This window comes from Nymphalis io, chromosome 6 (assembly GCF_905147045.1).
Source record: "Nymphalis io chromosome 6, ilAglIoxx1.1, whole genome shotgun sequence".
Lineage (NCBI taxonomy): Eukaryota > Metazoa > Arthropoda > Insecta > Lepidoptera > Nymphalidae > Nymphalis > Nymphalis io.
Window position 1 is genome coordinate 10,586,115 of NC_065893.1, and position 17,807 is coordinate 10,603,921.

General features: G+C 29.8%; 3 protein-coding genes across 6 annotated transcripts; 1 reads left to right on the forward strand and 2 right to left on the reverse strand.

Moving 5' to 3' along the window:
• Positions 1 to 2,087: 2,087 nt before the first annotated feature.
• On the reverse strand, positions 2,088 to 4,056 carry LOC126769046 (signal peptidase complex catalytic subunit SEC11A). Its single transcript, XM_050487595.1, has 4 exons — positions 3,833 to 4,056; positions 3,489 to 3,748; positions 2,604 to 2,781; positions 2,088 to 2,287 (listed from the first exon to the last, which is right to left on the reverse strand). The coding sequence occupies exons 1-4, from the start codon at positions 3,878 to 3,880 to the stop codon at positions 2,237 to 2,239; spliced, it is 537 nt and encodes a 178-aa protein (XP_050343552.1). The 5' UTR covers positions 3,881 to 4,056; the 3' UTR covers positions 2,088 to 2,236.
• A 1,108-nt stretch (positions 4,057 to 5,164) lies between these two features.
• On the reverse strand, positions 5,165 to 8,555 carry LOC126768957 (NEDD8-activating enzyme E1 catalytic subunit). 3 transcript variants are annotated; one of them, XM_050487453.1, is made up of 7 exons: positions 8,480 to 8,555; positions 7,946 to 8,354; positions 7,704 to 7,864; positions 7,137 to 7,305; positions 6,398 to 6,647; positions 6,017 to 6,236; positions 5,165 to 5,488 (listed from the first exon to the last, which is right to left on the reverse strand). In XM_050487453.1, exons 2-7 carry the CDS (start codon positions 8,281 to 8,283, stop codon positions 5,274 to 5,276), a joined length of 1,353 nt encoding a protein of 450 aa, XP_050343410.1. In that variant the 5' UTR covers positions 8,284 to 8,354; positions 8,480 to 8,555; the 3' UTR covers positions 5,165 to 5,273. The 3 variants fall into 3 exon arrangements, with proteins under 3 accessions (XP_050343410.1, XP_050343411.1, XP_050343412.1); XM_050487454.1 differs by having other exon boundaries at positions 8,512 to 8,531; XM_050487455.1 differs by having other exon boundaries at positions 8,516 to 8,530.
• A 240-nt stretch (positions 8,556 to 8,795) lies between these two features.
• On the forward strand, positions 8,796 to 16,461 carry LOC126768874 (uncharacterized). Of its 2 annotated transcripts, none has more exons than XM_050487254.1 (10): positions 8,796 to 8,887; positions 9,335 to 9,522; positions 9,650 to 9,811; positions 10,275 to 10,562; positions 10,931 to 11,096; positions 11,996 to 12,143; positions 12,728 to 12,887; positions 13,138 to 13,345; positions 13,981 to 14,880; positions 15,002 to 16,461. In XM_050487254.1, the coding sequence occupies exons 2-10, from the start codon at positions 9,343 to 9,345 to the stop codon at positions 16,339 to 16,341; spliced, it is 3,552 nt and encodes a 1,183-aa protein (XP_050343211.1). In that variant the 5' UTR covers positions 8,796 to 8,887; positions 9,335 to 9,342; the 3' UTR covers positions 16,342 to 16,461. The 2 variants fall into 2 exon arrangements, with proteins under 2 accessions (XP_050343211.1, XP_050343210.1); XM_050487253.1 differs by having other exon boundaries at positions 8,816 to 8,912.
• The last annotated feature ends 1,346 nt before the right edge of the window (positions 16,462 to 17,807 follow it).

Below are 17,807 nucleotides of genomic sequence, written 5' to 3' on the forward strand. Positions count from 1 at the left end.
CTCCAGATAGTGTTAGAAATCATAAATAGATAAACCTCTATCATACTACCTACTCCTTTATTCACTTTTCTAGCTGACGTCAAACATGAAGAACGTCAACAAATCTTTGATATTTTTGATTCTGATTCGGATTCTGATTGCTTACCGATGTTGATGATATTTTTATAGTTATAAGTTACACCTCGAGGGTCAAGTCTAAAGAAAAAATCATAAAAAAACAATAATAATTAAAATTTGTTGAAAAGCCTAACCGTACATAAAAAATTAAATTTGTAACAAACAGTTAGGCATGTACATTCATATTGAATTATAAAATAAATATAAACAATATTTTTTTTACTTTCAATTTATAAAAACCACCATAAAACATTTTTTACAAAAATATAAATTTTTGATACAGATATGTTTTTAAAGACAGTTTTTTTTGTAAACATTAGGTATTATTAATGTTTGTTGGTTTTTCCATAGATTAGTTTTTGAACCGGCACATATACTTTATATGAATTTTATGTATTATTACTTCATACTAAAACAAATACGTACGGATTTCGATAAAAAATCGTATGAAGATTTTTATATTTTGGAATATCACATAGGATGCTTTTAATACCGGAAAACTGCATTGTCTTTGTGAGATAGCTATTTAGCATAATTCTACAATTCCCGGTTTACACTTATGGCGTAACGTTTTTAAAAATCGGATCTTGGGTCGCCTTGGAAACCCACAAAAGATACTACGCTGATAAGGAGCTTATGGCATAGATATTTGCCTTAATTCGGCCATTTTCTCTGTACATAAAAATGCCCGAAAAAAAATTGATAAAATTTAGTATGGCTAGGTCTTAGATTTTGGAACGCACCGGGTAATCTTTATTCCAGGAAAATGAGTTTTTGGAACAAAGTTCTTTTACACGGTTTACAGTAGAGTGAAATGGCAAACTTATCTATTAAATACTTATGTAAAAAAAGATAGTTAATTTCATTTTTTTCTTCCATGAAATCGGTAAGCGGACTGACAAAGGCGCCATTAACATTGGTGCCATTAGAAATATTAAACATTCCTTAAATCGCCAGCTCGCCACCAACCTTGGGAACTAAAATGTTATGTCTCTTGTGCCTGTTGTTACACTGGCATACTCACTCTTCCAACCGAAACACAACAATAATATACTATTGTTTTTTGGTGGTTTCTGGCTGGCATAAAGCTATATGACCAAGTTTTTTTTTATATATTATATAAAGATATTTGATGGGCCACATATTGGTAAATGATTACCAATGCACAGAAATTGGCTATGTATGAAATATTACACACCACCAACCAAGGAAAATAAGCTATCCCTAGTGCCTTAATCAATACTTGCTTCAATACTGGAGCACAGCAATAAAATGATTGCTGTTCTGAAGTAGAATAATTTTAGACTGTATCATACTTAACCAGAAAAGCTGTCCTACCACGAAGTAAATTAAAATATAATTTTATTCCTGGCAACTATCAAAATTAAAATTTTACATAATTATGCTGTTCTGAGAAAAGAAACAGATCTGTTGAAAATACAAGTTGACGTATAAATATTTAATTATGTGCAACAAAGACGTATTTAGGAACACATTAAAGAATGTTAAAAAAAATCATTGAAATAAAACTCACTGACCGACAACAAATTGTCTTACGAAAATTTACACAGTAGTTTCTTAACGGATCTCAGTACTCAATTTACATAAGGAAATAATTCATCCCACAGATTAAATTCCTTATTTGAAGTCTGCTAAATTAATAATTTTAAGAGAAATAAAATTTAAACTACCACTATTACTCCAAAAATACTTTAGGTTAAATAATAAAACTTTTGGTTTCACTGATATAATATTAATTTTTTGTTCATGTTATCGGATATTTTAGACAAAATTTAAAAAAAAAAAAAAAATTAAGTACATTTATTTGAGTATACTTTACTTATGTTTACTTGTATTACTTTCACAATATGTTCATTAAAACATAGTAAATGCATTAATAAAAATTGATTTGTTTTTTGTATACGGAACAGGTGAAACTCTATGAAGCTTTAACATAATAATTAATTTAAGTGTTATTAAGAAAAACAGATTTATTAAACCAAAATAAATATAATATTCACTCTAGAGAGAACTGCAATTAAAAAAGTGGAAATACATCTGAAAGTCCATTATTCTTTTTACAAACATACTCTCTATTCCATCAGATCGAATTACAACTTCACTCCCTATGTACTAATACATAAATTGCTAAACAGCCCAGGACAGCAAACTGAAATATGAAAAAAAAAAATTTATAAATTATTTTTTTACTATTAATTTTTAATACGAAAATTGAGCTCATTATTTTGATACTGACAAGAATACAGACTTAAATAGGCGACCTGATGAATTATGGGTACATTTATCAAAAATTAGTTACCAGATGATGTGATTTATCATATAATATCCCATATAGCTGCTTCCATAATTATTGGAACACATTGGCCTACTTGAGCTTCAAATGAAACAACACAAATCATTTCTATTCGGTTGTTAAATAATTTGTGATAGCTAAATGGATTTTATATTCTTGTCAAATTATTTACCTTAAACTTAGGATATTCATTCATATAAATTGTGACCATTCCAACGTATGGTAGAAACCCTCTAGTACGACCAACAACATCCTTCTTAGTTAGCCAGAGCTGACCCTGAGCATACAGGCCTCGATCATCAACACTATTATTGTCACCTTTAGTCAAAAATTTAACAGTACCATTGTTCCTAAAAAAGAAAAAAATAATAACCTTCCAAATTAATATCAATTATGTTGTACATAATTAAACTAATTTGACAGAAGAAAAAGTAATGTCTATGATACATGTATAAAAATAATAGCAAATCCCAGTTACACATTTAAAAAATATTTAATTCAAATACAATAATTACAGTAAATTAAATTTTACTAAGCAATTTAAACTTTCTTGTTACAATACAATGATTACAATATCATTTAGAAAATGATAATTTAAAAATAAATCTAGTATAGTTAGGTAACCACATGCATACTTTTAACACACAGACCTTAAGTAAATATTACATAATGAAGTACTATCATGTGCTTTGTTTGTGTTGATAATTCAGCTCATGCTTAACATTAAAGGACAACACAGTAAGAAAACCTGCATGTGTTGAATGAAATTCTGCCACATGTATCAGTACCAATTAACAGTTGGTTGAGTAGCTTGGTGGAATAATAGTGAAGCCTTTTTCTTAAGATGAAAAGACAACATAGCGCTTGGCTTTCCAGTTATCATAATCAATATTCATCTATCAATATAAAATGCTTTACATTAATTATTGTAAGCGCAATAATAGCAACAACCTGTTAGGAACCACCGTGAATATTCATTTAAAAAGCTATATTACGATATATTTAAACATTGTCAATTATTTGGATTGTTTTGCTTTGTTTTGTTCAGGTTACTTACTTTTCATGAAGCTTTAAAACTCTGTGAACAATGGGAATATCACGGCCCTCCACTTTGAAAACTACGATTTCACCGACACGCACTGGTTCATCGGGATAATTAGTAAGAAACAGTAAATCTCCTCTATGAAAAGCTGGCTCCATACTTCCTGAGAGCACAACAACAATTGGACTCTCACTGCCTGTTACGACCATCAGTCCTTTCCATATCATAAGAGCTGACGATACTATCATACCAAAGCTAAGTACTTGGTAAATAAACTGGAATGAAATAAAATTCATGAATAAAGGACCGGTACATGTTCACGTCATCTATACATTTAAATAATAATCAATGAAAGTTACCTGTCTCTTGTTCATTCGCTTAACATCGTCAAATAAACTGTCCAACATTTTTGTTTTTTACCTTTTTGAAAGATTCTAAAGAAAATATAAATTGTACGTTTTGGTTATCCTTACTGTAAAAGAGAGGTAAGTTTATGATTCGACAGCTCGACAGCACCACGTCAGATACACAAAACTTCAAAACATCGAAGCCAACAGATAAAAAATATACCGTCTTAACGTTATATAGGTCAATAATTGGCTCTGGCTCCACTCTGTGGCTTGTCCATTTGGTTTTTAGCTTTTGAAGTTAACATTTTGATTATCGATTCGATCGATTTATAATTCTATATGTAGTATCGATTTTTACTATTTTACAAAAAAAAAATATTGTTTTGTTGATGGCGATTTCATTATAATTTAGTGTTTTTTGTACAAAGCATTTTATGAAAGTTTTAAAATATCGGAATAAAGCATCAATTATATCGGAATGGGAAAAAATATGCCGGCGGGCGGCCTCGTAAGACGGTCAGAAGAGTCTTGTCGTAGACGTCATCAGATAAATATTCTATATCGAACGACAACATTAAATATGTATTTACTATGTAAAGATACAAAAAAAATGTATTTAAGTTTATTTTGCTTAATTAGCGATGTACATAACCCACAATTTTAGGGCATTCGTTTCTTTTTAAAATATTTCCAATTTTTAAATTTATACAATTAATCGATATTTAACTGGATAAGGTTTTTCTTGTCCTGATTTACCACTGTTTAAAACCATTATTTTCGATTTTATATTGATGGAGCGATATTAAGAATAGCAATAAAATTGAACACGTGACAAATGTCCTTATTTTTAAACTGATATATTTATATATTATTACGGTATTATAATGTTACATACATAGAAGTCAGTAGATAAATAAGATTAGGCAGCTTACATACTTCTATTAGACGAGATTTTAAAGTTACCTTTTACGTAACCTAAAACAGTTACGATCTAAAATAAATGTCAAAAAGATATAGAAAAATAACCAATTACCAAATTGACTAAGTATAAATGTGGTATAAGTTGTCGAATATCGTATGAAGTCAAAACCGTATTAGATAGGTATGCACAATTTCAGCTTTCTAAACACTACATTGACAGTCAAGGAATTATGACTATAGAAGTAATAAATATGGAACTATGAAGTTTAGAAGACCAATTTAAAGTTATTTATTAATATAGAATTTCAGAAAAAATTGATTGAAGTGATTACAGCCTAAAAATTATGACTAAAAACTAAACATTTGGCATTGTCATAATACATATTTTAATTATAGTAAATTTGAAATGATACTAATAGAAACAATTTTAAAATAATTTATTAAACTTCTTATGTTAATAATACAAAAGCATGTGAATTATATTCATAGCATTCAGCAATTATTATGGTTAAATAAACTAAAGGTAGTCTTATCGCCCCATATCAACATCGGCATTTTCAGAAAATTTCAGTTTAATTGTTAAAGTGTTAGGGGTTGTAGCATCAGCTACAAGTATATCACATCCATTGTATAGTCCTAACTCAGTAATTTTCTTTTTTAAATTATCTCTTGTTTTTTCTTCAATGCTCTTGATTGAAGACATGTACAAAGTTTTGTTGCGACCATTGATGATTGTTGTAATTCCTTAAAAAAATTGGATTGTAAAATTATATAAAGTATTATAAATATATATCTAAATCATTAGCCAATGGCTAGGTAGGCAGAATATATGGAGCTTTCATATGCTTTATAGGAGTCCAGTCATTGTCTTGGCAATGAAGGATAGTGAGAAAATTTATGTTGGAAGAAATTCCGCTATGTGTATCCACCACCCTGCACAGGAGCAGAATAGTGGAATACATCCCCAACATTGTCTTTCAAACCATAAAAGAAGTTTATATAATACTTCACAATGATCAATTGAGTAGTTAAGACATGAAAGTAATCAAATAAACTCACTTTTGCATTTATAATATTAGTTATTATTTGCAATTTATATATTATAGTATAAGTAGCTGGAAATTTTAGATCTATTTAATACTCTTTTTAAATTTAATGTAAATTTGTAAATGTAAATTTTATTCAACAACAATTAATCTAATAACCTTTTTTTTAATAATTGTATTGAAAATTCATTAAATTTTGGTGTTTTGGTGATTACATTAAACTCACCTGGACTTTTCATTAAATATCCTTTATCTTCACACAATTTATCATAGATTGCCTGCAATGTTGCATCAGATTCAATTTCCATTACTCTAGTAGTATTACTACAAGCAACACAATCTTGACGTTTCTCAGCTCCGAATGTGTAGGTATACACTCCTTCAGACATATTGAGAACCATGTAGTTGTTCATATTAGTACAGCATGAAGAAGCTAATTTAAAAACCTAAAACAAGTAATTAACTATATAAACAAAATTTTGGAAATATGTAACAAAGTGCTAGGTAGCACATAATCTTTTAAATGACCTTGCAACACCTAAGAGCAAATACTTATGGTAATAAAATAATTATAAAGCATCTGTTTATGTTCACTTATAATATTTACCTCAGTTGCACAAGTAGCAGCAATTGCAGCATTAGTACTTGCTACAGCTGGTATAATATTCTTTAAGACACCCTGAGTTAACCTGTATGTAACTGAAGTAATCCCATATTTCATGGCTCTTTCCTGTGCCTTCTCATACACCCAGGCAACATGCTGTGGATCATCACCATCAAGTGTAGTTGAACTACCCCAGGGATTTTCTTTCGCCCATTGCAAAACTTTAACATACTCAATACAATGCTCTGGTAATCTGGAATATTAATATATTGTTATTTAATACAATACAATAATAGTGTCGATTTTAATTGTTATAGCAAATTTCTTAACTTTCTCCAAATTATCATAAAGTAGATGAATAAAACACTTAAGGCAATTACATAATTAAATATGTTTTAGCACAGATAGCAGTATGTACTGTAGTAGTACAAAGACCATTGTGGAATAAAATAAAATTATTTTTTACATAAGCAAAGTATTACAGAGAAAATGTCTTGATTTATGGGGCCAGTATACTTAAATTTAAAATATCGTCCATGAGTAATAACGATAATTAAAACCCATATCAACACATTTAGACACTAATATAATATTAAAAAAATTGCAGCTCAATTATGACAATTTTATATATATATTTTTTTTTTATATTCGCCGGGAGGGCAAATGACTCTACTCCACCTGATGGTAAGTGGTAGTAGAGTCCAAACGCGTTTAAAGCGTTTGGACTCTACTAATTACATACCTTGGAGTGTTAGCAATAGTACAGAGTGGAAACGTTTTCTGAGGTGGGTAAAGATCCAAAGTGCACTCAATACATGCACTCATTCCTGGAAGAATTACTCTTGCATTTCCTTTGAATCCCTCTGTACCTCCATCCACCAATGGAATCACACTACTTTGATCTAAGCTTCCTGTCAACAAGAATTTATTATTACTTATCAATCAATATGTATGTATATTAATGATAATGATCACTATAATGTTACTAAAGTCCATCTGCTTACAGAATGCATTCCATTTACACAGTTCATTTAAGAACTATTACCAGACATTAATAGAAATAATGCTTTAAGCAGCATTTATCAACACAAATTCTTATGAACACCATATTAAAAAAAATATGGTTCTGACAACATTTTAAATGCTTTATGATATAATATTTCTAACTATTTTTGAAGTCACATCAGAAGGTAGACATGAAACATCAAAATTAAGATGAAAGTGTATCTTGGAAAGTTACAAAATCACATTATGATCCACAATTATAAAGCTATATACATATGTAGTAGGTAAATAAATAAAGTATTACTGTCATCATTGTATTGTAGCAAAGACATTAGCATTCCATTCAGCCAGCGTCTTGCAACAATTGAGTCAAGTCCACAAACTACAATATGGAACTGGCGATAAAATCCTTCATCTAGGTCCTGGATGGCACAATGATGCGCTACTGCCTCACATCCTGGAACCCTAAAATATATAATAATATAGCAAGAATTAATACTCAAATAATAAAATAAAAATACGGCTACTTTAGTTTTTATTAATTACCTCTTATTTACAAATTCAACTGCACATTTGGCTTTAGATAATCCAATATCATTTTTTCGAAATAAAAACTGTCTATTAAGATTTGATAGCTCTATAGTATCCATATCCACAATGTGTATCTTCTTAAAACCCATGAGAGATAAGTCCTTTAGTAGCTCGCAGCCAAGACCACCAGCCCCAACTATCAAAACTTTGCAGGAATTCATTATGAAATCTAGTATTTCAGCCGACGGTTCAAAATCGGGATGACAGAAAGGACCAGATCTCTCTAACAACTTTCTTATGTTATGCCATCTTCTCTGCTGGTAATCAAGGGTTTGGGATTCTGCATCTGCCATATTTTATTGTTTAATTCAACACTAACAGCAGTAGATTTTAAACTAAAGGTTTTTTGCCGGCAATCTGATATCTGCATCAAAAATAATATTTGTACTTAAAAACTACAAATATATCGCTTATTCCCATATTAGTTAACATACAATTAAGTCAAGAAAAAAACAAGAAATAAAGTGCAACTTTATTAATACTACCTACCATTAGATTCAGAACTTAAAATAAAACTTTACCTACTAAAAATTATTAACTATTGTCTTCAATCTCCTGAACATTCGTAAATGTCAAAACCGAATCTGCGAAGAATGACATATGGAAACATTGATTTAAACGAATGTACGTCTAAAAATATTCTTATGAAAAAAATACTACAATATATTAATAATTTTTAATATTTCGTAATATTTATTATTTTCTTTTTAATTGTTATACGAATGAAATATACGAAATTATATTTTATTATTGACAGATATAAATACACACAAATGTGTTAGTAGATGGCTGGTTAGCTATATCGTTGATATGTATTCATTTGTTAAATATGGCGTGATGGTGGTGAATTTGTCGAAACATAAGGATTTTCAAGTTCGAAGTTTTCAAGATTTCCTTGTAAGTTTCAAGGTTTAAATACTTGGTTAGTTTTCTGCATTAAATTCAATATTAGTCGAACGTGTTTTTTTAAGATGAGGATCAATGTTTTCGTCGAAATTCGAGGGAGAGACTGTTAGACTGTGAACATTTTATACTTTGTAGCACGTAAACCTCGTGATTAAAAACCATGCTTTAACTAAGTTTAACCGATTATATTTCTAGTTAAATAAAAAAGTTCTCTTAATAACACGATGACAATTGAGACCTTTAATAGTGATTATTAGATAACAGATCCTTTGTAAATAGTAAGTTTGTATAGTACCTTGGATGGTCGGCGTTATTCGAAACAGTGCATTTATTATCTTAACTGTTGAAACACGTTTTCCAAAATTAAAGAAAAGATATAATGCAGTAAAAATATGTCTTTGCATTTTTTCATGTGTATATATAATGTGATCTTTATAGATGTCAAAATGGCTGGTAATAAAATAAACACTAAGAAAAAAGAAGAGAAAAATAAGGCAAATAGATTAAGTGGACAATCAATTGAGGAAAATGAAGAAACAGATTTTTCATTACTTAGAAAACCAATACAGACAAATATAACTGGATTTTCTCAGGCTAGGAAAATTTTTGACCAAGCAACTGAAGAGGTAAAAATTTATTGCAAATATTAATTTACATGGAAAAGTTTAAAATTGAAATGTTCATATTACCATTTTTTTTTTTCAATGTTATTAATTTTCAATCAAAGTTAATTTATTTTTTGTTATGTTTCAGCTGAAAAGTTTGCTAACTAATGAATGTGATCTATTATATGAATGTAAGGTGTGTCGGAATATATTTAGAAGTTTGGCAAATTTTATATCACACAAACGTGTGTATTGCAAAGAGAAATTTAATTCATCTATTCATGGCCATTTCTTTAAGGAAACATGTTCTGTAAGTATTTCAAAAACATTTGAAATTTATCTTTGATTCATAATTGATTAATAATATTTATCTTATAATAACGTTAATAACATTTGAAATAATTTTGTGTATTGAAAAGACCTAGTAGTTGAATATTTTCAAGTAAGCACAGATTCGAACTTGATAGTAATATATTATGATTCTTTTGATAAATTTCAATACTGAAAAGTAATGTGTGTAACAGATTGTTAGATATTAACTAAAATAAATTTTAAATTAATTAAAAGCTTTATTTACTAAATATGCAAAGGAAATTTAAAAATGAGATCATAAAATTTCAATACTGAAAAGTAATGTGTGAAACAGATTGTTAGATATTAACTAAAATAAATTTTAAATTAATTAAAAGCTTTATTTACTAAATATGCAAAGGAAATTTAAAAATGAGATCATAAATACATATTAATAGTTAAATATTAATTTCTACTTACAGATACAGGAGGTATTAAAAATAAGGAAATTAGAGGAGAGTTATCAGGAGTCTTTGAAGGATTTAAATGATTCAAACAATTTAAAGGATGAAGACTGTGACAAACGGATTCCCATAACCAAGGACATAACAGAAGTAGTAGAAAGAATAGTTAAACACAAGGGAGTTCAAGAAGAAAAACTTCAGGAACAACAATTGGTTTTCCAGAAAATTCCAAAGAGTTCAGTTGCCGTTTATCAAAACATTGCTGGTATTGATGATGAAACCAGTAGTGATAGTATGCAGCTCCAAGTATGTTATTTTTATATTTAAAATGAATCCTAGTTTCTTAATGTTGTCAGTCATGGTCATTAACATCATGTAGATGACAAAGGCTTTGAGGGATGAAGCTTATTTCACTATGATGCTCCAGTGCCGTTATTTAATGTATATGCAAAATTTCATCCAACACATGTTGGTATTGAGTAACAATATGTTTTACTTTGCACCATATTCATGATGATTAAAAATATTAATTAATTATTACTTAATTTAAAGACACTTACAGATTTACCCTACAATCTTTGGTAAAGATCCAAATGCTTTTGTAAAAAAAAAAATCATAAGAACATAAACTAATTTTAATATAATTTAAAAATATATTTTGTGATTATTTGTAGGTAAAAGAATTAGATAATATATTATCACAAGAAAATGCAATTCTACAAAGTGATGGAACATTTAAAGTACAAAGTAAAAATAATCTGTCTTCAACTGTGGACAGTATAATACAAATAAGTGATGACGAAGAGAATGAGGATATGGATGAGCTTAAATGTAGAATCTGTAAGTATTATTTTATTACTCTTATGAAAACAGTATTATGTGATGCAATATTATGAATAAGCTCAAAACCTTCTCCTCAAAAAAGGAGAGGAGGCCTTAGCCCAGCAGTGGGACATTAACAGGCTGTTATTGTTGTTGTTGTAATATTATGCTTCAGCAAATCTCTATTAAAAATGTTAGTAAGGTCAATAATAGCCTGTAAATGTGTAGAGTAAACAATTTATTTCCTTTAATGGAGAATGATTAGAGTTCTAGCTCTGTTCCAATTGGTATTGGTCGATACTATGTGGCTGATTTTTATCTCACACATACAGCTTTCCTCACTATGTCTATATACAAAACATGAATTATAAATTTATGTTAAACTCATTTATATATTGCTTTGTTTTATTCTTTCTATATAATTTGTCTGCAATATGTGTATTGGCATCACCAATGAACTTTTCTTGCTTTTTTCATTAAAATGCAGTGGGTTTGAAGTTGAACCCTCTATCTTTGGTTTATTTGTAAATGTTTGATTGATGTAAATGTAATGTTTAGGTTAGTTTTGTAAAAATTTTCTCAATGTACCTCTGAATTATATAATATATTAAATAATCTTGTCTTATTTGTTTATATTTATACATTTATCATTGGATGGTGTTGTGTAGAAATATTCCAACACACAAAAATGTTAATATAATTATTTAAAAGAGAAAATCCTTTCTATAGTGGCATAATGTTATGGAATATCTCTATAATAATATGCATAACATTGTTACATAATTTTCCTCTTTTAAATGTTAATAAATTTTAGTTTAGTGTCATCTATGTTTCTGTGGGTTGGAACATTTTTATTTAAAATGTTCCAATTGTTTCTCTAAAGTGTTTATACATAATATTTATCTACAAATTTTTAGGTGATCTTCAATTTTCAACTCAAAAAACATTAAAGTTCCACATGAAGTACAAACACCTGGAGAGTCGTCTGGTCTACCCTTGTCCGGATTGCTTGGATATATTTTCAACTTCATGGAGTGTTTATCGACATCTATTTAAAGTTCATAGGTAAGAACATATATTGTCACTAATCTTTGTACATTGTTTCTATTAATCTCATGTCATACATTCATAATCTATCTGTATAAATAAAAATGAATATTAATATAGTTGTCCACTATGCGTTCCCAAACCATTGAGCAAATTGTGATGTATAGGCTAAAAAAAGTAGTACTTTTCTTTGTATGTTTGTCCTTCTATATAAAAGATTTACATAGACCCTTTTTTTTTTTTTTTAATATCCTGGGACGTTTTTCACACACGGCCATCTGATCCCAAATTAAGCTTGTACAAAGCTTGTGCTATGGAAATCAGACAACTGATATACTACATTTACTACTTTTCTTTTGTAAATACATACTTATATAGATAATTACACCCAGACTCAGGACAAACAGACATGTTCATGCACACAAATGTCTGTCCTGGGTGGGAATCGAACCCACAACCTTCGGCGTGAAAAGGCAAGTATCTACCGACCACGCCAACCGGCTCGTCAAATCGTCCTTATTCTACCCGTGCGAAGCCGGGAGGGGTAGCCTGTTTTATATATAATTAAAATATTAAATGATTCTTAAAATAATAATTTTCAGAAAAACAGCTGCTCAAATTCGTCGGTTGCGAGAGTCAATACAAGCAAAAGCATTCCGAATGAATAATCCACCCGCTTTTTATGAAAAGCGAAAGACAACTCCGAAGAATGTTGTTCCACAGAAAATAACTGAGGAGGAGAGACTCGACCAGGAAAATCAGGTACTTACCATTAAGAACACTTATGATAAAGTATTTGTTACACTGCTTGTAGATATATTATTATAGTAGTTTGATTATATTTTTATGTTATGAGTATATAAATCTATGACAGCTACCATTGTCATAACTGGATAAATGTATTTTGGCCATAATAAAAATAATCAGATTAAAGTTAAATAAACATTTTAAAGAGAAAAAATAATCTGATTGATATGAAATTTGAATAATTGTATTTTTTCAACGTTCTCAGGCGTGGCTAGAGCAGTTAGACGGCGAAGGTGACGGACGACGCTGTGGCGGTTGCGGACGAACCTTCGAACGTCGCGCCGCGCTCGCTGCGCATGCGCACACATGCGCGCGCAGGCATCGCCGACGTATACAGATACAAATCAGGAAAGATTACGACAAGACGCAACACAACCCCTACTTGACACAACCTCGTGTCGCTTCGGTCGCAGGTACGCCTTAATCGCCTTATGCGTCACAATTTCGATGGCCCACCGCCCAAATTAGTCTTGTTTGCCAACATAATAATTGTTAGTATGTCTCCAACACTTTTGGTTGGTCCGACGATATAGAACAGACATCTATACAATACCACTTTGTGGCATCTATATATAAGAATGGTATTGCCGCTACTTGTTTCACTATAAGATAAATAATTTATAAACTACTGTTAAATCTTGCTGTCTAAATGCATTTTATACCTAACTAGATTCTTTATATTTATAATGGCTAAGGCTGTGTTATTTAATTTATTCACAAAACAATATCAGCTTAGAAATGTATGTAATTTCATATGTCATATTTGAAAAGCTAATTCAGGTTAAATTAATGGGATTATTAGCAATGAAAAGGTCTTTTTATAACTTCACTCAAGTTAGAAACTGACTTGTGATTAAACTTATTTTTTTAATTAATTAACCATCATCAGTCATCATCATCATTTTATTAGTGTAGTTATATCGTCGTAATTTATGAAGCAGTTTCTCCAAATATCTCTTGCCAAACTAAAAAACACTGCTTTTATTTTTTAAGTATAGAAACTATCCATTAAAAACATTGTAAATAAAATATAACATATCCTTTTTAGATACTGCAACGGTTCTTGAAGACATTGAAATAGAAAATAAAACTGAAGATAAAGTGAAAAATGTTGAAAAAGATAAAAATGAGGAAAATGAAAAATATGAAGAAACTTATAAAAATGAACAAAAAGATAAAAATGAACAAAAAGATAAAAATGAGAAAAATGAAAAATATGAAGAAACTGATAAAAATGAACAAAAAGATAGAAATGAGAAAAGAGATACATTTGAAGAAAAAAATAAAACAGATAAATCTGAAGAACAATTAACCGAAGCAGTCATGACAATCATAGAGGAGAAAAAGGAGCAAAATAAAGAAAATAATGCAATGGAAATTGATAATACCATTGTACAAAATAAGCCATACTTTTACGACAGTACACTAATGAATAAATTGCCATTTGCTCAACAAGCCGAAAAAAGTAACTTCAACGCGTTTAAACAAAAAATGCAACCAGATACAGAAATAGACAAACTGCTCTGTAAAAAATGTGATAATAAATTTAAAGAATTTATTGAACTCTTTGATCACATGAGTGCACATTATAAATGGGTGCGATATGCCTGTAAATTATGTAACTTTAAACATTTTAATTTTGATAACCTTCTAGAACATGTAAAAGTCGTCCATAAACTTAAAGGTAATACTGATTTTTACTATAGCACAGTTAAGGCAATTGATGGAGCTGAAGCTTTAGAGTTTGCGGAATCTAACGATGAAGTAATTGTTGCAAATGAAATTTGTCCGGATTCAAGGCGGCCTAGCAGGTGTTCCAGTGATTCTAGTCGGTTATCTGATGATAGCTCCAGCAGCAGTACGCGGGTGACCGAGGTCGGGTCCCGGAAAAGAAAAGCGACTCGTTATAAGAATAACTTGAAGAAGAAGAAAGAATCTTTTATTTCAGGTTTGTTTTTTTGAGAGTAATTCGAAATGCACATTATTATTATAATGTTTTTATTTTGACATCAATGTTAAATGTATTAAACCCATACCATATCATGTTAAAAGTTATTTCTTTTTTTCAGATGATGTTGATGACCAAAAAGTAGATGAAAGTCTAAAAGAGGTTATTCTCATAGAGAACGATTCACTATCAAATTCTAAAGTATTTGAAGAGAATTCTTCAGATTTTGATGAACTTGAAGAGAAAATAACAAAACGACATCAAATTGAATTAGCAACTGTAACATCTCGTAGACCTGTTCGTAAGAAAACTAAACCTAAAAACGAAGATTTTGAATACGATTTGTCTAACTTGTTAAAACTGGAAGCGCAAGGGTATCGCGATTATCAGCCGGTAGCTGCTAAGCCAACACAAAGTAAAAAGAAAATACAGCAAGACATTCAAAATAACTATGACCTAATTAATAAAGATTGTTGTGGGGCATTAACAACTCTATCCCGTAAGTCAGTGGAAAATGCACAAAGTCATATGAAAACTCTTGATCTATTTAATACTCCAAAAGAAACACGATCATCGACTGTTTTTGCTCGGCCTTCGATACCGAAAATTACCAAAGTTGATAAAATATCCCCAAAGAAAGATGAAAAAGAATTAAAAGATACACCTAACGTAAATAAAGTTTTAGAATCATCCAACTTGCCTAGTTTTACTAAAGACGTTCCTGGTAATGAAATGAATGAAACTTCTAGTGCAATTTTTGTAAATAAAAAGTCTAAAACTGCCGAGTCAGAGTTAAGTAAAGAATTACAAGACACGCCTACTAAAGTGCACAGTAATGATAAAGTTTTAGTTGATTCTAACAAAGAACAAGTCAAAGATAAAGTACCCGTAGAAACGATAAAAGTTACCGGAGTTCCAGTAATAGACGCAGCAAAACCAAGCATAAACGTACCTATGGTGCCTATAAAATTTCGTCGACAAAGCTTAGAAGTCATTAAAAATCCTTTAATAAAGAAAAATATAACGGATTTTACAAAAGCTGGTATGAAAACTAAAATTTTAGTTATAAAACCAATAAATAGGAACATAGATGGTACTCAAGCTTTAAATTCACCGCTGAAATTTCAAACTATTAAGATAAAAGATCCTAATAAAAGCATAGCTTTAAAAGAAGATAAAAAGGACCAAGTGGTAGTGGTCAAAGTACCTAAAGTGGATTGTAATATAACTAAAACAATATCTAGTAACGTTATCGTCAATAACGTAAATCCGTCTACCGTTGATGAAATTAAAAGTCCTGTTAACGAAGAAATTGTTTTAGACCCAACTTCCAGTGAAAATGACGAAGGTGTGTTAGATGCTAATGTAAATAAACAAATAGACTGTGAGCCCACTTCTCACGTATCTGTTATTAAAACCACTGAAATGATCATTAGTAATGATAGAACAGAAAATGTCTAACGTCAAATGCTTACGCGAAGTATTATTTCTTTTTCTTGAGAATATAATGTTATGTTTGTACAGTTCTTAATATTGTAAGTTTAGGTAGAAAAAATAAAATTTAAGCTGCCATGCCTCATACTTAATTTTTAATATTTCCTGACCTGCCTATTTTTTTTTATTTTATTTAAAGTGTATACTGGTAAATGACCTGTCTGATAGTAAGTAGTCACCGCCATTACATTACCAATCTTGGAAACTGAGAGAAACTGAAAAATTCTCATCAAATAAATCATGACTATGAAAAATAAAATGGTAATAACACGTTTCATCAGGTCTTTATTAAAACTTTGTCATATTACTTATGATGAAACGATTAAGTTTTGCGATAAATTACGATTCAATACGTTCGATACGTTCCAATCGATGTGGTACGGGGTATAGTCTGTTAAAACAAACTCGAATCTTATTAAAATATCCCTCAATACCGATAAGAACACGTTATTTTTTTCTGTAAAAATGTATTAAAAGTTCAAATCGTCATCATTGCTTCATTTAGCTTCAAAACCATCGGCAATCGCAAATCGCAAATTGCAAATCGCAATAAGTAAAGTAAAAAAAAATAAGTACTTAGTCCAATCATGGAACATTTATAGCTCGTTTTTTATTTATATTGTGTCTTGGAATTTTCTGTCATTACTTCTAGAGCTTTCACGAATCCATAACCAAACGTAATTCGTCCGTATGCTTCACGACTGTTCTGAATCGTAGACAATAAGAATAAAATAATTAATGGTATCCTACTATTATATGCAAATACACCATGCAAAAATATATTTGTTTGCGCGTCTCGACTTATTATTCTCTTATCTCGAATTATTTGTAGATTTTTTGTTTAAAAAAGTAAGTACCTACACCGTGTTTTTTTTTTTCAATGAGAGTAATTAAATAAACCTAACATTAAATATTAATTGACCGTGTCCAGCATAGCAGCGTAGTTAAACAAAGGACAATTAAGTAATATGTAATCAATACATTTTTAAATAACATAATAAAACGATAATAAGTAATTTTGACAGCCTCGCTGTTACATGAACCCGGTGTCGGACACTGGTATCGACCACTAAACGTCCATTGCGTCGATGAACCCGAAAAAACTTCAAAAATGCAAATCTAGTCAATTTTTAGTGGCATATAATGACGTGTTTGAACTTGGCAGTGGCTGTTATAGATCTTACTAGACTATACAAATAAAGTATTTTCCTCAATGTGACATGCTTTTTTAGAAAATACATTTTACAGCTCATACTCTCGTTGTAAATATATAATAGAAATTGAAGTACATTCTTTTATTTAAAAATTAATTACTAATGAAAATACAAAATGATGAGATTGATGCTGTAAGAGCATGTTACTTGTACTTTTAAATATTACAGATAAAATCCTAACATAATATAAATGCACATTGTAACTGGTTAATATATAAG

Coding starts and splice junctions, on each gene's coding strand:
- LOC126769046 (XM_050487595.1), bottom strand. CDS start 3,880: ATGTTGGACAGTTTATTTGACGATGTTAAGCGAATGAACAAGAGACAG. Junction 2,782..3,488: donor GTTTTAAAGCTTCATGAAAA/GTAAGTAACCTG, acceptor TTTCTTTTTTAG/GAACAATGGTACTGTTAAAT. Junction 2,288..2,603: donor ATGAATATCCTAAGTTTAAG/GTAAATAATTTG, acceptor TTCATATTTCAG/TTTGCTGTCCTGGGCTGTTT.
- LOC126768957 (XM_050487453.1), bottom strand. CDS start 8,283: ATGGCAGATGCAGAATCCCAAACCCTTGATTACCAGCAGAGAAGATGG. Junction 7,865..7,945: donor GTTGAATTTGTAAATAAGAG/GTAATTAATAAA, acceptor TATATATTTTAG/GGTTCCAGGATGTGAGGCAG. Junction 5,489..6,016: donor ATATTTAATGAAAAGTCCAG/GTGAGTTTAATG, acceptor AATTTTTTTAAG/GAATTACAACAATCATCAAT.
- LOC126768874 (XM_050487254.1), top strand. CDS start 9,343: ATGGCTGGTAATAAAATAAACACTAAGAAAAAAGAAGAGAAAAATAAG. Junction 11,097..11,995: donor TGAGCTTAAATGTAGAATCT/GTAAGTATTATT, acceptor ACAAATTTTTAG/GTGATCTTCAATTTTCAACT. Junction 13,346..13,980: donor TCGTGTCGCTTCGGTCGCAG/GTACGCCTTAAT, acceptor TATCCTTTTTAG/ATACTGCAACGGTTCTTGAA.